The 27,111-nt window shown below is 33.2% G+C and overlaps 2 protein-coding genes across 3 annotated transcripts; both read left to right on the top strand.

Moving 5' to 3' along the window:
* Positions 1-7,360: 7,360 nt before the first annotated feature.
* LOC18601802 (amino acid transporter AVT6A-like) lies at positions 7,361-11,080 on the top strand. 2 transcript variants are annotated; one of them, XM_088805481.1, is made up of 6 exons: positions 7,361-7,593; positions 7,904-8,428; positions 8,613-8,765; positions 9,306-9,509; positions 9,620-10,085; positions 10,612-11,080. In XM_088805481.1, exons 2-6 carry the CDS (start codon positions 8,002-8,004, stop codon positions 10,754-10,756), a joined length of 1,395 nt encoding a protein of 464 aa, XP_088661607.1. In that variant the 5' UTR covers positions 7,361-7,593; positions 7,904-8,001; the 3' UTR covers positions 10,757-11,080. The 2 variants fall into 2 exon arrangements, with proteins under 2 accessions (XP_088661607.1, XP_007032928.2); XM_007032866.3 differs by having other exon boundaries at positions 7,362-7,811.
* A 419-nt stretch (positions 11,081-11,499) lies between these two features.
* On the top strand, positions 11,500-14,757 carry LOC18601801 (amino acid transporter AVT6A-like). The gene is made up of 5 exons (XM_088805482.1): positions 11,500-11,766; positions 12,824-12,976; positions 13,067-13,270; positions 13,566-14,031; positions 14,475-14,757. Exons 1-5 carry the CDS (start codon positions 11,760-11,762, stop codon positions 14,593-14,595), a joined length of 951 nt encoding a protein of 316 aa, XP_088661608.1. The 5' UTR covers positions 11,500-11,759; the 3' UTR covers positions 14,596-14,757.
* Positions 14,758-27,111: the final 12,354 nt, after the last annotated feature.

Genomic DNA, 27,111 nt, shown 5'->3' with positions numbered 1-27,111 from the left:
CATCGATGACAGTACATTTTCTATATTCCTTTTGTTTTGTACATTTTTATCTTTTTTTTATATCTTTCCACTATTCACACACTCCTAATGGGTTAAAAATATTCATCTACTCCTGATAGATTAAAAGTATTCATCCACTCCTAATAGGGTAAAGTTATTCTTAGAATTAAAATAATGATTAATATAAATTATTATGACGACCTCTTTCATGTTCATGATCATAATTATTAAATGATGTTGCATTAACTTGGAGATGATGAAAACAAAATAATACCAACATTTGACTTGGTTTGCTAAAACTAAAAATCAAAACCTTATTATTGAAATCCTTTTGAAGCTTGAAGATGGTGAAAACAAAATAATACCAAAGCTTGAGAAATTAGAAAATCATACTGATAATGTGTTATAAAATATAATTTGAAAAAACAACTATAACAAAAATATAAGAGAAAGTATTTAAAGGGAGTAAGAAGATCTTATTCAAGTGTGTATTTACAAATAAAGTGAGGGGTATATTTATAGGCTAATAACCTCTTATCTTGATAGAATTTACAAGATGAAAATAATACTAAGGGATTAGATAGATGGATTAAATCTTAATGTTGACCTAACCTAATCTACATTCAAATTTAGATGTATATAACATAAATGGATGTTCACAAAAATATTCATAACACTTTTTCATTTTTTTCTAAAATTGTTGTACTTTGATATCAATAAATGGAAGACTCAATCAAAAAAATATATGTATCAGCATCACGCACTTAATCCATTTGTATGCATTTAATTAATCGTATTAATATATTAACTCACATTACTCAACAAGTATATGTAATCTCTTTAAATTTATTTACAAAATATTAATATTTATAATATATTAAATAACTTATTGTTTTTATTTAAATAAATTAATCATATTTAAATATGTTATTATGTCATGTTGTGTAATTTGTGGGATAAACATGACATGTTCATGTCAAAAACTTTGAACCGATTAATTACTCATCTCATGTTTATGTCCATTCATTTTACAGGAAACAATTATGATCTGCTAACACAAATTGCCGCCCTTATGGACCTTATCCTTGGTTCAAGCTTAATTAACAAAAGCAATTGAAATTGAAATTTTTAATTTTTAATAATTAATATAAATTTATATACTATCTATTAACATCACATAAGCAATCTAAGTTTACAAATAGACTAACACTTGAAATTCAAGCCACACCTGTTGTTATTATTATTATTATCTTATTATTACTTTTTGGAATAAAAAATGCAATCGGATTGATGCAATCTTGTTTTCAAGAAGGAAGGTGCAATCAACAAGCATTGGGTATGGTAAACCTAGTAGAAGGCCACCGTCCATATAATTATCTATATATGCGGCCATACCGCCGACGGTGGACCCAACTAATCTTATGCTTACAATGAAAAAATGAGGATCTGGTCTACGATTCAGCATTCAAGATTGAAGAACAAACAAAAAGATGAGCAAATTGGGACACGCAACTTTTAAACCTAGTAGGAGCCCTTGCTTAATTATGTAAAATGAGAAACCAACCACATCGTTTCAACTCCAATACGAAGCGAGCCTGATGACCCTTTAAGCCATTTTCTTGTGACTCCAAGCATAACCTTTGTCTTATTATAACTTTGTCATGGAGAAAGCCCTGTGCTGCTCAACTTTCTTTTCATCATTGAGTATTTTTTTTCTTTCTCTTATCCGAAAGAGCCAGCTTCAAGCCTTCAGCCCTCACACCAACTGTAGAAAAGTGCCAAGAACCTTTCTGTCGCATTCATCAATTCATGTAGCATCTAAATACTTGTCAATCTGTGAGCAATGGCCTGCCATTCTCATTCCATTCCTAGTCCACTTCAACAAAGCCCTATCCACATGAACACATGATCTGCCGTCAAAACGCTCTTAGAACTATAATTAAATTTAAGATGTAGTTATTGCAAATATCAGTCATTATATAATTAATTAGGCAAATAAAATTCACATGTAAGTGCATATGATATACTGTATTTGTGGAGTAACCTAAAATTAATGTGCATGAAAGAGGGCCACCCTTAGTTCTTTGGCTTTTGCTTACTAATCGTTGAATCTCTTTATATTTGACTAATTCTTGGACGTTTTATAGTATCAAAACTTTAATTTAATTCTTCATGCAATCAATTTCTTTGAAGAGGCGTATTAAAACCTACTACCAAACATGCTCTTAAATCCTTATGCAGTAGTTTAAGCTTTGAAATTAAACAATTATATTCTCTAAAATGTACACATACCTTTGCTTCTAGCATCAATAGAGAAAAACCAAAACCAAAAGAATTCTAGGCCGTAATTTGTCTCCATATCATCTTCTTGACTCATACAGTAACCAAGTTTCTTCCTCAAAAAATTTTCTATTAAAATTATGTTATGTTCAAATCAGTACATTAGAAAGGAACAGACAGTATAAAAATATACAAGCAAGTAGGGAACATAATTTAGGACTTACCCACCCATGCTTCATGACCTAAGCACCCAAGTTAGCCTTCACATTGACCTGTCTCCGCGTCCAACCCAAAGGCTCCTTCCCTGGTGAAGCTAGGGGACCATAGTCCACTTCCATATGACTTTTGGAGGGCCGATGAGCTCATGGACCCATCCCCCTTCATTGTCACAGCCCACTGTCCATCTCTCAAGACAAAAAACATCTGAGAAAAAGATTATAACTTGATGAGGTCACCAACTTTATTAAATCAACCCAAACTTTGTAATCTTCCTTTGATTTCAGAATAAACTAATGTTTTTGATCCTTCTCATGAATCAGAAAAAGAGTGTTGAACGAAAGAATCATGAACCTACCAATAGGTTGCCCAGCTTGGATTCATTTCTTGTCCATGGATGTCAGCAATTTTACAGTTAGAACAACCAGAACCTCACATTTATCATAAAGTAGTGTAAATATCTACATGATTGATAGTAGTAAACTAATTGGTACTTTATTTTAATTGTGGAGTTAATCATGTCCATTAGTGCTTAATGACGACGACGACAACGACCAGGAAATCAATCAACTTGGGTACATTGGAAGCCAAGTAGATTTCACCAAGGCAGCTGATTTGGTGATTAATTACCATGGAATCTTTGAACATGTCTGAAAATTCTAGCTGGGATGATTGCATATGGTGGCGACAAGCAGCCAATGGTATGGGTGAAAAGAAAATTCACTTTAACGATCGCTTTCCATCCTAACTGATATGTCAGTTTTAATTTTGAGATGTAATTATCAGAGGACCAACTCTCTGTTGAATTTTAATAAAAAGTTGAAGGAATTGATTCATAATGTTGGATGTATAAAGTAATCTATATCATTGCATCGAGTCTAACATATTTTGGAAACTAAGATCGCAAATTTGAGAAAAGACAGAGGTAAACGTGTGCAGTTCTGCACACGTTTAAAACTTCAAAGTTTTTAGTAGACCTAATAATTTATATTTTCATATTTTAATTTGTGTCAAAATCTTAACAAAGGATAAAGATATGTTTAATAAATGTATGACACGATATAGTTAATATATTTATTAAATGTGTTGAGTTTAATTTTATACGACACGATTAATATAATTAAAATTTATACAATTTATAATATATTTGTATGATTAATATGATTAACACACGATTGACACGATCAATATGATTAAAACGATTGAATGAAAATATAATTTTATTATTCAATTTATAATAAAAAATTATAAAAATTATAATATTTATCAAATATAATAAATGTCAATAAATTTTAATTATTATAAAAAAATTAATATTATATGGATCAATAAATATGTTTTAACTGTGTACTAAACGTATCTATGCGATACGTGAACATGATTAAATAAATAAATAATAAACGAGTCACAAGTTATACGGGTACTTGATAATGAGTTAACTAATCGTATTTTAAATGAGTTTTAAACAGACTAAAAGCCTGTTTGACTTGACTTTTTTCTAACTTAAAAGTTATTATGAAGATTTTATGAAAAATAATAGCTTTTAAAATTAAGTTAAAGTTGTTTGGTAAATTTTTTTTTATAAGTTTTTTTTATAAGTTATAATTTTTGTTAAAATTATCATAAAATGTATTTTTTAGAGAGTAATATTGTAATTATTTTTAACAAATGAGGATATTTTTTGAATAAAAATTAAAATTTTCTTGTATTTTAAAAAGAAGAGAAGAAAAAGCTTCTCTTTGGAGGTTTTTTTTAAGTTCTTTTTTTAAAAATTTTGTTCTAAAAAAAATTACTTTTTTTAACAGCTTATTAAAAGATCATATTTGACCTGATTTTTGTTTTTAAGAAATAAATAAATTAAAAAAAAGTTAAGTCAAACATACACTAAATAAGTTTGATGCAATTAAGACATGAGTTGACAAGGTTAATATAAGAAATACGATTAGCCTAAAATTAAACTCATTAAAATTTATATTATATTGTTGTGTCATATACAAAACTATCAATTCTAGCTTTTAGCTCATGTCTTTCTTTTTTTGTCAATGTACATATAAAAAGTTTGAAGAAATATGTAAAGGAAATTCAACTACAAAACCTCAATTTTTTAAAAAATTGATCTAGATAAGCCAAATTTTGTATATACCCATTTTAGAAGAAGCCATCAATGATAAGTTTAATCAAAATTTGACAGTCAAGCCATACGTATTAGATAACCTCAAGCTAGATCGAACATTACTAGTCTCATTAAGTTGATCGATTCAATTAGAACCATCCTTGACTAGAACCTTTGAATATGACCCTCTTTCTTTATGGTAATATAAGCAGGTAATCAAACAATAACCGATGCTATTAAATTTTTTTTTTTTTGAAAGGCAACTGATGCTATTAAATAATAATGAGGTAATAAATAGGTGCCTTACCGACTAAAGGCAATTTTATTTTTCAGACTTTATCAGGAAAAAGAGATTCAAAGAAAGCATTTTTCTTATAAATTAATAATTAAATTTTGGTGCATTTGATTAAATTTGACTCAATAATAGATATATATTTTAAAAAATTCGGTTCAAAAATTTAAATTTATTTTACCAAATAAAAAAAATTTTAGATTTAAAAATATAATTTCTTTATTACAAAGAAAACTTTTTTGTCAAAAAAATAAAGCATAGATGCTTTGGTTGCTCTTATATATATATATATATACATATATTTATTTATTTATACTCCATAATAATAAGCATTTGGAAAGGAGAAAAAAAAAACACGTTTCATTTGATTATGTGCGGCCGGTTTCATCTTATTCTTATCAACAAAACACAGAGTTGCCACGTAACTTAGGAGCCCCATGTCAATTTCGGAAGTCGACAGCAGGTGCCGACTGCCGTACTATGACTTTTGTCTTTGCCTTAATAAACTCAAGCTTATAATATTTTTTGGCTTTCTACTATAATAATAAAAATAAAATCGTGCATTACGTGTTTCTTTTTTATTTTATTTAAAATATTCACGTGTTTTACTAAGTAATATATTTTCCATAACATTTGTGAATATTCAACAACAAAACAGTGTATGAACTTAGGCTGTCATGAACAATTTTAATTTCATGAATAACTGTCTAACACTTATTTGTTTAAGAATTTAAGTATAATTAATCATAGTCTGCTATGGTAAAAGGTAAATCCTTAATAACTTTGCAATCAAATAGTATTTAATGTTTAATAATTTACTTAATTAAACTTAATGTTCCACTAAGTAAAATAGAAAAACATAGACCACATTTGTAAAATAAGGAACATCATATGACGAGATCACATCACTAGATGTTTGTCCCACAAATAATTAAAGCAATTTCTTTGCTTTTAAAAGGGAACCACATATAGATTAGCAAGTGGAGTATGGCAAAAGGAGCAAATAGGGCAATAGCAAACAAAATTCCCCTGTTGCCTCCCAACTTTCATGCATCTTTCTTGATTGTCTCTTGGAAAATTTCATGAAAAAGCGCAAAACAAGTTTAAGGCTTGTGGCATGACATAGACATTCCTGGTTGTCATTGCTTCTGTTAAAGCTATTAAAATGCCATTTTATTTTATAAAACACAATAAATGAGTTTAATATATAATTATTTTTCTCATCATTTATATAAATTTATTGGTTAGAGTTAATTATCAAAAGTAACAAACTTGATGAATTAAGGTATAACTTTCTTTAAAGAAAAGAATCAAATTACACTAGTGTAAAATTAATTAATTTAACACTCTTCTATGACTTCATGTGTGAATAATATTTTAATAATTTGATTATTGAATTTAACAATTTATTCTACACATCATGCATGAAAAGTTTCAAATCAATATGCTATCTTATTATATGGATTGAGAATATTGTATTTTTTAATATATATTTAATGATCAAAATTTTATTATATTAATTAAATATTTTTAATAAACTTGAAATATGATATGCAGTATCTATCGATAGTTGCACCTCAATTGCCTTCCCTCTACTCCCGAACGATCATCTATCGATAGATGTTCTTCAACTTTTTACATTTCTCGCTTTTATTCTTCATCTATCGATAAACCATGAACATCTATCGGTAATTTATACTTAGATTTCACTTTTCAACATTTTTACCCCCCAAAATTGTTCATCTAAGTGCTCCATACATTCTCATCACAGTTTTACTCCTTATCATGGCACATATTCATCGAATAACATTCAAATTCTCAATTACACTCTATGCCACTTAGCATGTCAATGAAGCATGACATTAAATGCTTACATAGCATACTCATCTAAGTGTCAAGCACATGCAATATATCATTTATGTGTCAAATATATGCACAACATCATTTCGGGACTTTACATACTCATATATTTCAATATCACATCTTTATAGACATAGACATTTCTCAAGTTCTCAAATATATTCATTAAAATTCAAATTAACCTACAACATGGTTTAACTTCATATATAGTTATCAACAAAGTTGGGATGTTACATTAATGCAATTTAACAATGAATTAATCAAGTATGACTTGTATAAAAATATATAAAAATAAATTAGCATTACTCTTATAGAAGTAAATTTTTTTTATTTACATAGTAAGATTTATAAAAGAAACCGGAGTTTGAAAGTTTTGTCCGTCCCTCCTAAATTTTAACCAAAATCGAATTTTTAAAATCAATATAAAAAATGAACCAACTCAGAATAATAATTTAATTACCCACTTAACAACTCTATTATGTAGTAAATTTTCTAATTTTATATTCCTTGTTTAATTACTTGCCATCATAGCCGTACATGCAACTTCCGGCCGTGTAGCTTTTCTCTTCTTCGCCTTCTTTATAAATCAAAGCTGCATTCCAAGAATTGAGAGGAGTCTAAACACTCTTATCTTAGCTTTCTGGTTGTTGGGTCTCTCTCAATTCTCCGTTTCAAAGCTCATATATTGTGATTGTTTCTCTTTCTGGGTTTGGTCAAAAGTTGGTTTTTCTTTCTCTGGGTTAGGCATCAATTATTGCTTTGGTGCCTATATTAGATTTAGTTCAAGAAAATATAAATTGGGTTTTTGAAGTTTTGTTGATTGGAATTTCGGGTTGGTTTTTTTTCTTGTCTTTTGATATCAAAGACTCAACCTCCTAATTGTAGATTATACGAGTAGTCTGTTGATTATAAGAATCTCTGTATGTTAAATTAATTTGTTGGTTATTTTGGTGATCTATTTGGAAAAGATCTACCTTTTGTTATAGAAGATTTGAAAGATCCTCTCTTTTTTCAACCTCAAAAGGGTGCAAAGTTTGGATTTTGTCACTGGTTAGGCCTGTTAAGTGACTGGTTTTTTAGATTTGGTTATAGCGGAATTAATTTTGTTTGGCAACTAATTATTTGACTTTTTATGCGGACAGATTTTCTTGGAGTGTGCTCAAGGCAGGTTTTGGCCCGTGAGGTGGATTAAATTTTCTGTATAAAGTTGATTCTTTGAGAATTTTTGGTGATTTACGAGATGACAATTGGGGATATAACACCAAAGAAGGAGAGGAAGTCAAGGAGGAGCAAACATGTTGTTGATGAGAAGGCTCCATTGTTACCTAAAAGGCAAGATGAAGATGTTGGTTATGATGAATTTAATGGAGCTTCTTTTACTGGGGCAGTGTTTAACTTGTCAACAACAATTGTTGGTGCTGGGATCATGGCCTTGCCTGCAACCATGAAAGTTCTGGGACTAATTCTCGGGATTGCTATGATCATCTTTATGGCATTCTTAACTGATGCCTCAATTGAGTTCTTGCTTAGGTTTAGCAGAGCTGGAAAAACAACTTCATACGGAGGTCTTATGGGAGATGCATTGGGGAAGTATGGGAGAATCTTTTTGCAAATCTGTGTTTTGGTCAACAACATCGGTGTACTTATTGTATACATGATTATTATTGGTATGACTTCATTTCATACAACTGAGTTGCATATCTGGTTGTTAGTTGATATTTAATTGTGTTCTGGACATGTGCTGCGATCGTTGTTTTTGTTGACTTAGTTATTTCGTAAATTGTCCTTGCCTGATCCTATGGAAATGTGTAAATTTGCTTATGAACTTATGATGGTTATTGTTTCTTGAAGGTGATGTGCTTTCTGGAACATCTTCAAGTGGAGTTCACCATGCTGGTGTCCTTGAAGGGTGGTTTGGAGAACACTGGTGGAATGGGCGTACCTTTGTTCTTATTGTCACGACACTAGGCATCTTCTCTCCATTGGCATGTTTTAAGCGGATTGGTTAGTGTTTTGATTGTGCTAGCTTTTTACTTAATCATCTTGCTTGTTCTTAATGGATCATTAGATCTTAAAAGGTTGAGGCGATCAAAATATAATTAAAGCAGAAAGCTGGGATGTTAATTGGTAAATATTAGGTTTATAATTATTTTGGTATTTTAGAGTAGCTCTATAATTTTGGTTTCCAGTTGCCTCATTAGGAATTTCAAATATGATATCAATTCCTGGGAGATCTAGTCCAAGCATATTGGGTTTCTTTCTTTTGTTTTATGTGTCAAGTTTCTGAATCAGATATTGTATTCCTTTTCACATTATCTGATATCTTCAAAACTGGTTGATACATATGCAATTAGTGTTTACAATGTATGTATCATGTAGTATTTAGCAGTACTCTTTTGCTCATGTTTGCACCTTTCCTAGCATGTGAACTTTCAGAACCTCATACATTTTACTAGTAGAAATTTAAGTGGGATAGTTTGTATTGCAGGTTTATCGTTTAGTTTTACATGACTAACGCACGGTTACCCTTTCTCATGGTTGCAGATTCATTAAGATTTACATCTGCCTTATCAGTTGCTCTGGCAGTTGTGTTTCTTGTCATTACTGTGGGTATAGCAATTGTCAAGTTGATTAGTGGAACTATACTGATGCCTAGGTTGCTACCTGATGTCACTGATTTGACCTCATTTTGGAAACTCTTCACTGTAGTCCCTGTTTTAGTCACTGCATATATCTGCCATTACAATGGTATGCAAGTTGATTCAGTAATTAAGACTCTTCATTAAGCAATGTGGTTTTGTTTATGTTGGTGCTGTATAGTAAGAATGACTGATATTCTTGAGTGCTTAAATTTGCAGTTCACAGCATAGATAATGAACTGGAAGACTCTTCCCAGATAAGACCTGTTGTGCGAACAGCACTTGCTTTATGCTCAACTGTTTACATAATGACAAGCTTTTTTGGATTCCTTCTATTTGGTGATGCAACATTGGATGATGTGCTTGCCAACTTTGATACTGACCTTGGCATTCCCTATAGCTCCTTGCTTAATGATGCTGTCCGTGTTAGCTATGCTGCTCACCTCATGCTTGTGTTTCCCATTGTCTTCTTTCCACTGCGACTCAACATGGATGGCCTTCTCTTCCCTTCTGCAAGGCCTTTAAGTCTGTCCAATACTAGGTTTGCTTTTATTACTGCCGGACTCATCACAGCTATCTTCTTGGGTGCAAATTACATACCCAGCATCTGGGATGCTTTCCAATTCACTGGAGCAACTGCTGCAGTTTGCCTTGGGTTCATTTTTCCTGCTGCTATTGCTCTTAGGTGAGTTTTTGGCCTTCCATTCGATTAGATATCAGCTATGTTTAATTCCCTTTCTTTCAAATTGGTGTTCAACTTCCAGATATCATACATTACGGTACAATGTTAATGAAGCTAGATATTTATTTGTTATGGGATAAAACCAAAACTGAAACATGGTTGACTTAGTGGCTCAAAAATGTTAATAAGAAAATAAGGTTAGACTGCATATGGAACTTGATTTGCATTTAAAGTTGGTGAGACATGTTTTTAATGTTCATAATCTTGAAACATTCAGTATAGTTGTCAATGTTCCAGAATCAATGGATGTATTGTGAGTAAAAAAAGAGCACCCTCTTAGGGTCATCTTTGCTTTTGAAGTGGATGTTGTTATTACTATTGTTTCTCCTGCCCAATCTGGCCTACTCTTTTGCGTAATATTGTTTGGTTTAAGTTCTTATGTCTTGCTTGTTTTCGGTAGACTTCATTTGCTGACTGTCATCTATTGAATTTTAGTTCAATACTAATTATCTTCCATTTGGTGTTTCAGGGATCGCCACTTTATAGCGACAAAGAAAGACAAGATCTTAGCTATTTTCATGATTGTGCTTGCTGTATTCTCAAACCTGGTGGCCATATATAGTGATGCCTACGCTCTGTTTAAAAAGAATCCAGGAGCAGGACCCAGGGCATGATCTATCTGGCTGTTCCTTGATTGCAGAAAGGAGATATGGTCAAGTTTCCTTGACAAGACCTTGATTTATGTAGTCATTTGTGGTCTAATTCAAAAATCTGGGTTTCGAAGGAGGTTTGATAAGCTACTTAATAAGATGAACCTTCTTCCAATGTATAAAGTTAGATTGTTAGGGAAGTGTATGGAGTTTCATACATCATAGCCCCCCCTCTCCCTGATATGCAATATTGTACTGCTTCATGCTTGATTTGAATCATGTTGTGTAGACTTAAAATCAAGTTGTAAAAAATTGCAATATAGTATATTCAGATTTGTGACAGACTAATCGTCATTGTTTTATTTTTACAGTATTTATGTTCTAGCCGTACTGGCTCGAGGAGGGCTGCCCACTCTAAAATCTATTTACGAAATCCAAAACAAAAGGGAAAAAACAATAGTTACCGTTCCAGTGAGAGGAGTTGTGACAATCGCCAAGGGACTGAAATGAGATGTATTAGTGTGATTGTTTTTGTTTAATTAGGAATTATCAAACCCTAAATCCGAAACCCTTAACCCTATTATCCAATTCCAACCTCTAGCTAAAGTTGAAGAGAAAATCGTCCCAGGCGGCATCATCATGCATCCAAGGAGTGTTTAGAGGTCAATAACGTCATGTTCTCGTTCTTTTGTTTCTCTATTTTTCTTTTTCTTATTTCAAAGCACAAATCCCATAAAATCCCATTGCTTAATAATGAATGAATATCGTGTTAATTAAACAATATAATCCATGTACTTTTCACGAAATTGATGGTTCTTCTGTTAATAATCGGAAGAGTGAGAGAAAGAGAGATTCAATGCTTGGAGATAAGCAGGTTGGTGGCGGCCAATTGAGTATTACCTCAAACCGAGATGTTAGGATGTTTTGAAACTGGAAACATCAATAATCAGTCATGTATCATAAGGAAAATGTAACCACCTTGTTTGGTCAGAGATCCATCTGAGCATATGTGCATTACTATCGTTGAATGGCAGGTGAAGCTAAACTTTTATGTTTGGTACATTTGGTTCTTTATATTTGACTACAAAGTTCATAATTGTCTTGCACGTACTTCCATCATTTGTCTTTTGCTATTAAGATTTCTATCTTCTGTTTCTTCTTTCCTTTTTCCTCCTGTTTTTCCAATTACTTTTGTATTCTTCTGTTTTTTCTTTCCTTTTCTTCTATTATCTTGGTTTGATCATTTTCCAGTTTTGAACTTCAAAGAATTGAATTCTAGGCGCCAATTAGTACTCCTTTTTCTGTTATTTTGTGTCCTTGCTTGAAATAAATCAAGTTTTCTGGTTTTTTGGTTCTTCAAGGTCCATACAATGCTTTGATATGTAAGCTTTTAAAGTATCAGTAATTGTTATCTTCTTGTTTCAGAGATTCAAAGAACAATTCCCTAATGATAACTGGTTTTAATTTTTTTTTCTTTTTCTATTGATTTTCTAAAGAATCTACTGCATAATTGATAAATTGAGCTGTCAAGGTATCGTGTGGTGACTTCATCTGCTCCCAAGTTTTAATCAGTACAAAAATGACTATTGAAACTTTTGAAAACATTCCAAAAGAGCATGAACAAATTGCTGACGAGAGAGCCCCTTGCTACCAAGAAATCGAGATGAAGAAACCCAGGTCGATAAAATTGGAAGAGCTTCTTTCCATGGATCTGTGTTTAACTTGAAATGCACCATAGTTGGTTCTGGTATCATGAGCTTGCCTGCAACCATGAAAATTGTGGGGGTAGTTCCTGGAGTTGTCCTGATTGTACTTGCTGCGCTCTTGACTCAGGCATCAATTGAGATGTTGTTGAGATTTAGCAAACCAGAATCAGCATATTCTTATGGTGATCTAATGGCTGATGCCTTGGAACCGTTGGAAAAGTTCTAGCTCAAGCTAGTATTATCATAAACAACATTGGCGGTCTGATTGTGTTTCTGATCATAATCGGTGTAAACTCAATGCTTCGCATTCATTTTAATATTTGGTCAATATCTGATTTTATTACATCACTTATTGATTACCATCATTTTTGCTTTGCTTGAGCAGAGGATGTGCTATCAGGATCAACTTCCAGTGGGGTTCACCATGCTGGTATTTTGGAAGGCTGGTTTGGAGAACATTGGTGGACTAGTCGTGCCGTTGTTGTTCTAGTCCTAACAGCAGTTGTATTAGTTCCCTTTTTATGTTTCAAGCGCATTGGTTAGCATTTCACCTCTGCCCTTCCCCTGTTCGAATGACAATGAATACTTTCTGGTGCTTAGTTTGCTACATTTTTTGTCTTTTATGCAGATTCCTTAAGATTCACGTCTGCTATATCATTTGCATTGGCGGTTGTGTGTCTGGCTGTTGTTATTGGAATCACAATATACAAATTCATAATGGGGAGCATAGAGGCGCCTAAATATTTTCCTACTATTACCAATCTGTCATCCTTTTGGGAGCTCTTCACTGCTGTACCTGTTGTTATCTTTGCATACCTCTGCCACTATAATGGTACACAAGCAATCCGCCCCTTACATGCTTGAGTCAACTCTTGATCATTGATTAGTTGATAATTTTATCTTGGAACATATGAAATTGTATCTATCACCTTGTGCCTGTCACTATCTTCAAAGAATCCTAGTATCCCAGTTATTTTTAAACGACATACAATCTTATAGGTAATTTGTTTTCACAGAAGAAAACAATTAAGAAACTGCTTAGTTCATTTGTTCTATGCCTCATATTCTTGTCAAATGCATTACAACTGCTTCAGTTGTTTAAACTAAATCACATCTGATATATGCAGTTCATCCAATTGCTAATGAGCTTGCTGACTCTCCTAGTATGCCAACAGTGGTGAAAACTTCAGTTGCTCTCTGCGCCATTGTGTATGTAATGACAGGCTTATTTGGGTTCTTCTTGTTTGGTGACTCCACTCTTTCTGACCTGTTGTCCAACTTCGACACTGATCTAGGCATACCATACAACTCCCTCTTCAATGATATTGTTCGAATCAGCTATGCAGGTCATATCATGCTTGTTTTCCCCATTATTTTCTTCCCTCTGCGCCTCAATGTGGATGGCCTCCTTTTTCCCTCAGCTGCACCTTTGTCTTCAGACAACTTAAGGTTTGGACTGGTCACTGTTGGGCTCATTGCCATTATTCTGCTAGGTGCAATATTCATTCCGAGCATATGGGTAGCGTTTGAGTTCACTGGAGCAACTGTTGGAGCTTTACTTGCCTTCATCTTTCCAGCCTGTATTACTCTCAAGTGAGTCCCTGTTTCCTTCATCATTCTGAAATATTTGAACCTCTTTGAAATGTATATGCCTGAACATTGGGGAGAATCCATCCATTTTCAACAATATGCTGAAGAATTTGATAGTTTGCTATTATCTCGCCAGGGAATTTTCTTGCTAATACTTATCTGCCTTTTATGTTAATAATTTATCAGTTGTGAAACTCGATCAAAAGCATATCTCTTTGCTATTTCAGAACATAGAAATCGAGAAGATATGAGAAACCATGTGATTGAAATTTATAGTTGTTCCTCTTATTGAAAGGTCCAAAGACAAAATTAAAGAAATGAGTTACTAGTGTAGTAACCAGGGTGAGAGGACAAACAGGGTTAAGCGAGACATGACGATATACAATGGCTTAGTTGATTCCTAATGCAGGAATGTTACATTCCATTTCCTTCTTTGGTGTTTTCAGGGACCCTCATGGTATAGCAACGAAGAAGGATAAGATTTTATCCGTGTTCATGATCATTGTTGCAGTATTCTCAACTGTGGCAGCCATATACAGTGATGCATACTCTTTGTTAACAGCATGAGTTGGGAATGAGTCAAATCAGTGTGCTAACAGAATCACAGAATAAAATCATCAGTAATAAGGTCTTTCCAAAGAGTGGGATTTAGTTGAATTAGTACATTTTATAAATCACTATTGCATTGTTTTATTCTTTTACAGTTTGTATTGAAATTGCAGGATAAGTTCATGCCAAAAAAAGTTCTATATCATAATATAAAAGTTTATTTTAGCCCATTTACAATAGGGAAGAGCTGAAGATGCTTAAGAGAGGCTTGCTACTTCAGTTCTCTGATTTCTTCCCACTAGACAAGTAGCATCATTTGTTGTTTCATCAAAGGAACATAACAAACAGCTTGAGCATGGTGAAGATGGCAACAAGATGCAGTCTGGAAGGAAAAAAGGATGGCTTAACAGCATATCAGCAGTCCACCTTTCATTAGGATCCCTTGCAAAACGCTTCGTCAAGAAATCTTTTCCTGCGCTTGACATGTTTTCGGGTATTTTTGGTGAATTCGTCTAAGATATGACCTTGATCGCCAAACTCTGCCAGGTTCTTATATCCCATGGTAGTTGTCCAGTAATCATATCGAGAACCACGCACCCTAGCGACTATATATCTAAACAATATAAGATATCATAGATGCTATACATATGCACGTTAACAAAATTAACATATGGAAAAATCGAAATGTAAAATTGGATACTAATCTCCAACCATTGATGTCACAGGAGTAAGCTTATTTGTATAAGGGTATTTTTAAACTCTAGCAATCTCACTTAGATGGTGCGTATTTAGAAAAATACTGAACTTAGGGATCCATACTCGGTTTTCTTATATATATATATATATAGTCTTTCCATCAAATACGTAACCGAAACAAAGAAAGTGGGCATGTTAAAGTAGTTAATAGAAAGCTAGTGGAGAGTGAGTGATATGCGAACCATAACTGAACATGGGTAACTAACATTCTCCCAATTGATTTATATTTTTTACTTAATAATACCTAAAATCCACGAATCTTTCTTTTTAAGAAAAGAAACAAAATACATAAATCATGGCGACTAGTCCTCTATGAACGAGTATTATCTTCCATGCATCACTATGCATTCTATTTCTTTAATGTTGGCCCATCATAACTTAATGAATAAACCTTATGTTTATTCTAGGTCCAATAATGATTGTTGTTCTCAAAATAAATGTGTACACAAAGAGGAGAAAACACACAAATGAATAAGAGTTTCATTACAAATGATAAAAGTCCATACAACAAAAAGATCACATGATGGAACCAAGTCCCATTCGCGCTACATGATCTTTAACTTTCATTAATGGCATGCCTTTTGTTAAAGGATTAGCAATCATCAATTCAATGCTAACGTGCTTAATGACTATTTTGTTCTCCCTAACACATTCTGTTATGGCTAAATACTTGATATCGATGTGTTTACTTTTACTACCACTTTTGTGGTTTTTAGCCAAAAAAATCGCAATTGAATTGTCACAACACATCCTTAATGGCTTAGAAATGGAATCCACAATTCTAAGCCCAGATATGACACTCTTTAACCATTACCATGTGAGGTAGCCTCAAAACAAGAAACGAACTCAACTTCCATAGTAGAAGTAGCCGTTAAGGTTTGTTTTGCACTCCTCCAAGACATGGCTTTGCCAGCAAATATAAAAACATATCTAGATGTTGATTTTTCTGAATCAACACACCCAACGGAATCCGAATCTTAGTAACTAACTACCTCCAAGTTGTTAGTTCGCCTATACATAAGCATGTAATCTTTAGTCCCTTCAAGGTACCTCATCACCTTCTTTGCAGCTCTCTAGTGGTCCATGTCTGGGTTACTCTGATATTTGCCCAGCATTCTAACAGCAAATGCAATGTTAGGTCTTGTACAAACCTAAGCATACATTAAGCTCCCAACAACAGAAGCATACGGAGTGTTTTGCATTTGTTCCCTTTCAAGCTCATTTTTCAGGCATTGGTTCAAATTGAACCTATCACCCTTCCCAATAGGTGCTACACTCGGTGAACAATCCTTCATCCAAAACCTCTCTAAAACCTTATTAATATAGGTTTCTTGATATACACACAAATGCTTTTAAATCTATCCTTATGGATCTTAATGCTTATGACATAAGATGCCTTACCCATATCCTTCATATCAAAATTCTTAGAGAGAAATTATTTCACCTTATGTAGCAACCCCTTATCATTGGTTGCAAGTAGTATATCATCCACATATAGAATAAGGAAACGAATTTTACTTTCACTAGCCTTTTGATATATGCATTGATCCATGATGTTTTCTATAAAACTAAATAAAGAGATAACATCATGGAATTTCAAATACCATGGACGAGAGGCTTTTTTCAATCCATATATGGATTTCTTAAGGTGCACGCCAAATGGTCACCATAGCTAAAGGAGAATTCTACTAGTTGTTTCATACAAACCTCCTCCTCCAGGTCCCCATTAAGGAATGTTGTGTTCACATTTATTTGATGTAGTTCTAAACCGAAATAAGCAATTAATGCCATAATGACACGAAAGAAATCTTTTTGAGATACAGGAGATAAAGTCTTTGCGGAATTGATTTCCTCCTTTTAAGTGAAACCCTTAGCAACAAGTCTTACTTTATATCTCTCTATGTTGCCTAATGAATCTTTTTTTTTTTTTGTTTTAAAGACCCATTTACATCTAATGGCCTTTGCACCATTAGGCAACTCAACAAGATTCTAGACTCCGTTTGATGCCATAGAATTCATCTCATCTTTCATAACATTGTACCACAATTTAGATTCTTTGCAACTCATGGCTTGTGAAAATGTTTCAAAATCATTTTCGGCTCCAATATTATTGTCAGCTTCTTGTAAATACACAATGTAATCACTAGGGATTGCTGATTTCTTCATCCTAGTGAATCTTCTTAATGTTGTATTAACATCCTCTTGAGGAATATGTTGCACAACTAGTTGCTCAACAATCTCTGAAAATTACTGAACAACCAGATTTACTAGATCGTCATCAGCATCTTGTGGAACTTCAACGATTGGTTGTACAACACCCATTTGAATTTGATGAGTGTTATGAATGACAATCAATCTGTCACTTGAAATGAGAGTTTGAATATCACAATGATTCTTCTCAAAAATTAAGTTTTGAGATTGATCGTTCCTTCTGATCAAGTCATTTTCAAGAAACTTTGCATTTCTGGATTCCACAATCCTAATGTTATGAGATAGATAATAAAATTTGTATCTTTTGGACCTTTCAGCATATCCAACATAATATCCACTTATAGTCTTTGGGTTTAATTTCTTTTCTTATGGATCATAAACTCTTACTTTAGATGGGCATCCCCAAATGGGTATATGTTGCAAACTCGATTTTCAACATTTCCACAATTCAAATGGTGTTTTAGGAAGAACCTTGGTTAGAACTCGATTTAATATATACATTGTCATTTTAAGAGCTTTAATCTACAAGGATTTAGGATGCTTGGAGCTACTAAGCATACTTCGCACCATAGCCATCAATGTTTGATTTCTTCTTTCTGCTACACCATGTTGGTCTGGAGATCCAAGCATGGTGTATTAGGCCATTATCCCATGCTCCTTAAGAAACTTTGTAAATGAACCAGGTGTTTATCCATCCTCAGTGTATTTATGATAATATTCTCCACCTCTATCTGATCTCACGATCTTAATTTACTTTTTGCATTGTGTTTCTACTTCAACTTTAAATACGTTAAAGGCATCTAATGCTTGATTCTTATTATGAAGCAAGTCAAGATACATGTATCGTGAATAATCATCAATGAAAGAGATAAAGTATTAATGAACATATGAGTCCATATCTAGACTACAAATATTTGTATGTATGATCTCTAATATGTCTGAACTCCTCTTGGCACCTTTCTTAGTCTTGTTAGTCTGTTTTCCGTTAATGTAGTCCACATAAGCATCAAAATCAGTAAAATCCATAGTATTGAGTACTTTATCATTCACCAATCTTTTAATCCTCTCTATGGATATATGTCATAATCTTCAATGCCATAAAATAGAGGAATTTTCATTCATAACACATCGTTTAATATCAACATTATCATGAACATGCATTGCATTACAAAAGGCATTGTCTTGCAAATTAATTCAAAAAAAACCATCAGACATTGCACCAGTCCCAACAAGACAAAGCCTTTAAATTAAAAGATGTATTTGAAAAGTTAAAGGAATAACCAAACGATACAAGTCTTGAAACTGAAATCAAATTTCTAGAGAAACTTGGAATATAAAATGTTCTTTCCAAATTTAAAACAAAACTAGAATATAAAATTAATCAGTATGTTCCAATCGCCTCCACACGTGAACTTATCTTGTTTCTTGAATAGATGCACTACTCATTGCCTACTGGCTTCCTTTGGTTTAGAAAGCCATGCAAGGTATTTGAAATGTGGACTGTAGAACTAGAATCAATCCATTAAGTGTTATGACAAACATCAATTATATTAGATTCATAACAAACAGGGGAGGTTAGATTACTTTTCTTCTCAAGCTAAACCTTAAATTTGACGCAATCCTTCTTCATGTGCCCTTTTTTTTTATAGAAAAAACATTTAGATTTTTTGTTGATGACAATTTGGATGGGTATTTTACCTTTTCCCTTTTCTTTGGCTTGCCATTTTTTCTTTCCTTGTGTTGGTGTATTTTTAAAATTAAAGGTTGTTTAACATGATGGAAGAGCTATCATTAGCTCAAAAGTTATGTTACGAAAAGTGACATAATGTGTCTATTAGATATAGACATGTTTTCATGTGAATGGTTATATCTCTTGAAAAATCATATCCAAAAGTTAGGAGACATGATTGAAAAAACACCATTGCTCAAAAGTTAAAGTGAATAGCTATTGTTTCAAGATATAACTCAAAGGTTATAATTTGTGGGATGAATAGTTATCTATTCATAAGATGACTATTGAAACAATAACTATATCTAAAAGTTGTGTTGGCAAATATCATAAAGATGCTTTCTAAACAAAGAGGTGTCTTTATGAAAGGGTTGTATCCTTGAAGAAGAGACACTTGGAAGCCTATATAAAGGGCTTGGTGCCAACCATTTTAGACACACCAGATAATACAAAAAGAAATACAAAAGTTCCCACCATCTTCAAGATATTCCGAATTCCTTATTATCTACTTGCTACAAAAAGTAGGTTCTAAGGCCAAACAACTTTGTAAACCCTTGGGTGTATCTAGCAATCTCCTTCGTAAGTGCAATACGAAAGTTAGACGTTGACTTCATTGTATCCTTGAGACTATTCGCATTATTCCCTTTTGTATACCGAGTGGTGGGGACGAAATAAGTCATAAAGATAGACGTCTATTTGAAACGCTCACCTTGAAGCCAATTTTGCCTATTCTTGAATACCGTATAAAAACTCCCCTTCCCATCAACAGTTTTAAGACTTATTTTCGTGGTATTCAAAATGACTTCACTCAAGGAGATGGCTACCAACATTGTCAAGTTAGATTGCTTTGATGGAGGAGACTTCATTTGATGGTAGAAAAAGAAGGGCTTCCTCCTCACAACACTCAAGGTCGCATATGTTCTAGATACACCACGACCAAGTGAAGAAGATGGTGAAGAATCCATGGACAAGATTCATTTGTGGCAAAATGGTTCTGCATCAGATCATAAGATAAGTATTCTTTCCTTACTTGATATGAATATGCATGAGATTGTATTGCATGGAAAACGTATATTGATTGGAAAGAAGGATTTTGTTATATTCATATATGATCTTGATATGAACATGGAACAATTGCATGAGCTTGAATGCATTCTCAATAGCTTTAAGCGATGTGGTCTTAAAATGGATGAAGCTATTGTGGTTTCTTCAGTAATTGATAAGCTTCCCCCTTCATGGAGAGATACAAAGAAATTCCTTAAATATAAAAAGAAGGATATGTCTCTCGAGGACCTTGGTAATCATCTTCGAATAAAAGAAGATTATCGGAAGCAAGAAGAAGTCAAACATGATGAAAAAGAAAAAGATTCTAATGAGAAGAATCTTGAGACTTTAAAGATCCATGTGATGGAACACAAACCATTAAACAAGCTAGTCAAAAGAAGACATTCAGCGGGTATGAATGACAAAAGTCATAAGTTCAAAAGTAACAGAAAAGGGCTATGTCTTTATTGTAACAAAGTTGGTCACTTTAAGGTGGAATGTAGACTTTTGAAAAGCAAGATACAAGGCGTGAACAATCACAAGTTTGAGGCTATGATTTTCGAAGTCAATCTTCTCCAAGATTATGGAGCATGGTAGATTAACACTGGTGCAACTAATCATGTATGCAACGACAAAAGTTTCTTTAAAACTTTAGAAGAAGTTGATGATGGAAACGTGTTATACATGGAAAATTCCTCCACTACACAAGTGAAAGGAAAAGGCACCGTGGAACTTGTGTTTACTTTTGGAAAGACACTTGTACTAAACAATGTCTTCTATGTACCGGAAGTAAGAAAGAACCTTGTGTCAGGTGGCTTGTTGAATAAGTTTGGCTTCGAATTAATATTTGAAGCAGATAAGTTCATCTTTACAAAAGGTGGACAATATGTGGGAAGCGGATATTATTGTGAAAACATGTTCAAGCTTAATGTCAATAAAAGTATTACTAGTTCTGCTTATATTGATGCATCGTTTCATGTTCATGATAGTAAAGCAATCCTAACTAATCTATGGCATAATAGATTAGGTCATGTTCATTATAGAAGAATGCATGATATGGCTAAAATAGAATTAATACCCAACATTGATGAAAGTAATGATATGTGCAAGACATGCATGGTCACTAAAATCACTATAACTCATTTCCTAAGGTAGAAAAAAGCACTAAATTACTTGAATTAATATATTCTGATGTTTGTGGCATGCATAGTACTCCTTCTATCGATGGAAAGATATACTTCGTAACATTTATTGATGACTTCTCTAGATATTGCTATGTTTACTTATTGCATGCCAAAAATGAAGCATTAGAGAAATTTAGAATTTATAAAAGAGAAGTTGAATTATGTTGTGAATTGTTTATTAAATGTTTACGAAGTGATAGAGAAGGTGAATATTATGATCCCAAGTACTTTGAGTCCATTGGAATTATTCATGAGACTACCGCTCCATACACATCGGAACAAAATGGTGTAGCGAAACGTAAAAATTGAGCTCTTATGGAAATGGTCAATGCTTTGCTTTCTAACTCGAGTTTGGGAAAAGGATTTTGGGGCGAAGCTTTACTAACGGCTTCCCATATACTAAATAGAATCCCAAATAAAAGGAGTAAAACTACTCCTTATGAACTATGGAAAGGATGAAAGCCAAATTTTAGTTATTTAAGAGTTTGGGGATGTCGAGCTATAGTAAGGGTTCCGGAGCCAAAGAAAAGGAAATTGGGTGAAAAAGGAATTGAATGCATATTTATAGGATATGCTGAACATAGTAAAGCATATCGTTTCATGGTGATAGAGCCTAATGATTTATATTCCGTTAATACGGTCATAGAATCAAAGGACGCTATCTTTGATGAAACAAGGTTTAACCCAATTCCAAGACCCAAGGAACAAATAACAAAAAGTGATAGTTTTTCAGAAAATGACGAGAAACCTATCGAGCTCTAGAGGAGTAAAAGAATTAGAACAGCAAAGACATATGGATCCAATTTCCTCATGTACTTAATGGAAGGTACAAGAGAGTAAACATGTGAATACCTACCTTACTGCTTTAATGTAAAAGGTGAAGGTGATCTTGAAACTTATGAGGAGACAATGAAGTCTTGAGACGTTTCTTTTGGAGAGAAGCAATACAAGATGAGATGGACTCAATAATGGGAAACAAGACATGGAAATTGGTAGACCTTCCACCAAGTTCCAAGCTAATAGGCTGTAAGTGGATTTTCAAAAAGAAAATGAAAGTTGATGGAACTGTGGAAAAGTTTAAAGCAAGACTAGTGGCAAAAGGCTTAAAACAAAATGTAAGTGTTGATTATTTTAATACATATGCACCGGTAGCAAGAATAGCTACAATTAGAGTGCTTATAGCACTTGCATCTATATATAAGATGGTAATTCACCAAATGGATGTTAAGACAGCATTCCTAAATGGTGAATTAGATAAAGAGGTGTATATGGAACAACCCGAAGGGTTTGTCTATCCTGGTCAAGAAAGAAAAGTGTGTAAGCTTGTAAAGTCCTTGTATGGATTAAAACAAGCTCCTAAACAATGGCATCAAAAGTTTGATGAGGTTGTGCTAGCTAATGGCTACAAGATTAATCAATCTGACAAGTGTGTCTATAGTAAGTTCCATAACGATAGAGGTGTCATCATTTGCTTATATGTGGATGACATGTTAATATTCGGTACCAATTTGGAACAAGTGGAAGACACAAAAAGGTTCTTGTCAAAGAATTTTGACATGAAAGATATGGGCATGACGGATGTTATTCTTGGTATAAGAATAATGAGAGACAATAATGGCTTAACATTGTCTCAATTTCATTACATCGAAAAGATTGTAATGAAGTATGGAAAGTTAGATTGTATGCCCATGACTACGCCTTATGATTCTAATCTAAGGCTAGTAGTCAATGAAGATAAGCCAATAGCACAAAATGAATATGCAAGGGTGATTGGATGCCTCATGTATGCAATGGTCTGTACAAGGTCGGATATTGCATTTGCGGTTGGGATGTTAAGTCGGTTTACAAGTAATCCGAGTAAACAACATTGGTATGTTGTTCATAGAGTTCTAAGGTACTTAAAGAGTACAAAGAATTATGGCATCTGCTATTCAGGTTTTCCTTCGATTTTAAAAGGGTATACAGATGCAAGTTAGAACTGAAATAGATCGGATTACACATCCACGACTGGATGGATTTTCACACTTGGTGGGGGTGCTATTTCTTGGGGTTCTAAGAAACAATCTTGTCAAGTGGACTCCACCATGGCAGCTGAATTTATAGTCTTAGCATCTACCACTCAAGAAGCGAAATGGTTGAGAGATTTACTTTATGAAATTCCACTGTGGCCTAAGCTAATGGCACCAATCTTGATACATTGCGACAATGAAGCAACTGTATCAAAGGCATATAATCAAGCTTACAATGGAAAGAGTCAATATATTTGACTTTGACATAGCATTGTTAGGCAAAGGATTAGTGACGGTATAGTCACTATAAGTTATATGAAGTCTGGTGAAAATTTAGCGAATCCGTTTACTAAAGGTCTAAAAAAGGACCTGGTTATAAAGACCTCAAGAGGGATGGGTCTCAAGCCTATTAATTAAATCGCCAATGGTGGGAGCTCACCTCAACGCTTGTGTCTGACCTGCAAGTCTTGGGTACTGACCATTTTACCACATGGTGATTGCAAGCACTAAATTATATTTTTCATCCCAAGGTGTATAGTGCTTGGTTCCCATAATGTGTAAGGTAAGGCTGAATGGAAAGTTCTTAATAGACCCATAACATGTATATGTTGAAATATTATAATTACAGGGTACTTCCGATGGGGGCTACCTATATGAGTGGAAGTGCGGCCACTTCTAGGAGGTAAAGGCTTGACTCTGACAGCACTCATAAATGGATGCAAAATACATGGCCATAAACGTGTTGGCAAAACTAGATACAATGTGAGCAAGGAGGCTTGTGTGTGTTTAGTGGCCCGACTAGTCAATGAAGAATCGATGGTTCAATGCTTGGTCAACCACTCAATTCAGACTAGAACCAACCACACTCACTAAGTGAAGGTTCAAATATGCGGGATACCTTCATTTATACACAAGTTTCCCAAAGTTGTTGGTATTTGGAATTTTGAAAAATGGTGAGGGATTGTTGATGTATTTTCAAAATTAAAGGTTGTTTCACATGATGGAAAAGCTATCATTAGCTCAAAAGTTATGTTACGAAAAGTGACATAATGTGTCTATTAGATATAGTCATGTTTTCATGTGAATGGTTATGTGTCTTGAAAAATCATATCCAAAAGTTAGGAGACATGATTGAAAAGACACCGTTGCTCAAAAGTTAAAGTGAATAGTTATTGTTCCAAGATATAACTCAAATGTTATAATTTGTGAGATGAATAGTTATCTATTCATAAAATGACTATTGAAACAATAACTATATCTAAAAGTTGTGTTGGCAAATATCATAAAGATGCTTTCTAGACAAATAGGTGTTTTTATGAAAGGGTTGTGTCTTTGAAGAAGAGACACTTTAAAGCCTATATAAAGGGCTTGGTGCCAACCATTTTAGACACACCAGATAATACAAAAAGAAACACAAAAGTTCCCACCATCTTCAAGATATTCTGAATTCCTTATTATCTACTTGCTGCAGAAAGTCAGTTCTAAGGCCAAACAACTTTGCAAACCCTTGGGTGTATCTAGCGGTCTACTTCGTAAGTGCAATACGAAAGTTAGACGTTGACTTCATTGTATCTTTGAGACTATTCGCATTACTCCCCTTTGCATATCGAGTGGTGGGGGCGAAATAAGTCTTAAAGATAGACGTCTATTTGAAAGGTTCACCTTGAAGCCAATTTTGCCTATTCTTGAATATCATATAAAACCCCCCCTTCCCACCAACACCTTGTGTTGCCATATTTGCACTTTTGCCTTATTCCACAATTAGCCTACTTTCCTCTTGAACACACATGGTCAAAAGTTCATTAATTGACCATTTATCCTTGTGTGTGTTATATGAGATTTTGAAAGTTATGTATTGATGTGAAAGAGAATTTAGAATGAAGTGCACAAGGAAAGATTTAGACATCTCAACCTCAAGAGATTTGAGCTGAATCATATTGTCCCTCATTTGCATGATGTGCTCACGCACACCTCTAACACTGGTAAGCTTCATTGATGATAATTTTGTCATTAGAATGGTGGCTAGGGCCTCATCTGAAGACTCAAATTGTTCATCAATAGCCTTTAGCAGTTCCTTGGCATCATGCTAAGACGATTGATCCCTTTCATTGTTCATAAAGAGCAATTTTAGCCTGAGTGCTAGTATCAGTAGGTGTAGGTGGTTCATCCTTCCGAATAGCGTAATCAATATCCATCCACTCTAATTGGAAAAGAATCCCCTCCTTCCATATTTTATAATTATCACAATTTAAATTAGGAATATCACATTTGATATGAGAAAAATTCACAAGTTGTATAACTACATTACAACAAATGTACATGCTTATATCACAAAAATTGAGGTAAAAAATATATGTCATATTTTACCAATGTAAAACATGTAAGTCATACTTAAAAATATGAACCAAATAACAAATAAAAACTGCCTATGGGTCAAGTTTTATTTTAAAGATTTATATACAAACTTCATGAGGAAATTATCAAATTATATTCCTTTTCTTAATTCTTGTGGGTAAATTAAGAAAAATAATTTGTTATTTCATCCTAATTAATTATACAAATATAATTAAAAAATCTTGTGGGATAAATTTATCATATTTGAATATGATTAATCACCATTGATGTCATTTTTCTACATATGATCCAAGGATACTTAATATATAATTTAGCATGATCAAAGATGCTGTAGCTAATCTTTAATAAATTAAAATTCTATTGATCACATGACATCCAATTTTATGCATAAAATAGTTAAATAACATGCATGTATCTACATATAATAAAGAGACAATAAAAAAATATTTATTAATTTATGAATAAAATCAAACACCAAAAATTGCAAAAAAAATTTCTGTTTTGAAATGACAGATTTTTGTTATTGACTTTTTATGTTTTGGGTTAAGGAACATATGTATGTCCCAAAAGAATAATTGCTGGACTTTGTTAGAATTCGTTGAATCACTTATGGTCTAAATTTTCACCAATATATGGATAAGGAAGCCCATGTCTAAACTCATTAAAAGAAAAGAAGCAGGCTCATGTATTAAAAGAAAAAAAACATGTTCATGCCCAAAACTTGTCAGAAGAAAAGAAATAGTTCAGTTTTTTTTTTTATTCATCATCTTCTACCTTCAAACGGATCTGTTCAACCTAAAATTAAACCAGTTTCATAAATCTAATTATATATCGATTTTTGGGACTCCATTTTTGACGTTTCAAAAGCCATTTTGCTTTGAATTGAATTTCCTTTAGCTTTCCAACATCATTTTTATTAAAAATTTGACTAAACAATTTCAAGTTTATAAAACAAAACTTTCTAATATTTTTGCAAATAAATATAGAAACTCAAACACATCAAGACAGAGGTTGAAATTGCTCTGATACCAACTATAAGACATCATAGATGCCTATACATATGCACTTTAACAAAATTAACATACAAAAAAAATCGAAATGTGAAATTGGATACTAACCTCCAGCGATTGATGTCACAAGAATAAGCTTCTATATGTAAGGGTACTTCTAAACTCTAGCAATCTCACTTAGATGGTGTGTATTTAGAAAAATGTTGAGCTTATGGGCCCATACTCAGTTTTCTTGT

The sequence above is a fragment of the Theobroma cacao genome, chromosome 4, assembly GCF_053813885.1.
Source record: "Theobroma cacao isolate CCN51 chromosome 4, ASM5381388v1, whole genome shotgun sequence".
Taxonomy (NCBI): domain Eukaryota; kingdom Viridiplantae; phylum Streptophyta; class Magnoliopsida; order Malvales; family Malvaceae; genus Theobroma; species Theobroma cacao.
Note: the sequence above shows the minus strand (reverse complement) of the source record. Positions and strands in the feature narration are given on the sequence as shown.

Coding starts and splice junctions, on each gene's coding strand:
- LOC18601802 (XM_088805481.1), top strand. CDS start 8,002: ATGACAATTGGGGATATAACACCAAAGAAGGAGAGGAAGTCAAGGAGG. Junction 8,766..9,305: donor GGCATGTTTTAAGCGGATTG/GTTAGTGTTTTG, acceptor TCATGGTTGCAG/ATTCATTAAGATTTACATCT. Junction 9,510..9,619: donor ATATATCTGCCATTACAATG/GTATGCAAGTTG, acceptor TTAAATTTGCAG/TTCACAGCATAGATAATGAA.
- LOC18601801 (XM_088805482.1), top strand. Junction 12,977..13,066: donor TTTATGTTTCAAGCGCATTG/GTTAGCATTTCA, acceptor TCTTTTATGCAG/ATTCCTTAAGATTCACGTCT. Junction 14,032..14,474: donor CCAGCCTGTATTACTCTCAA/GTGAGTCCCTGT, acceptor TGGTGTTTTCAG/GGACCCTCATGGTATAGCAA.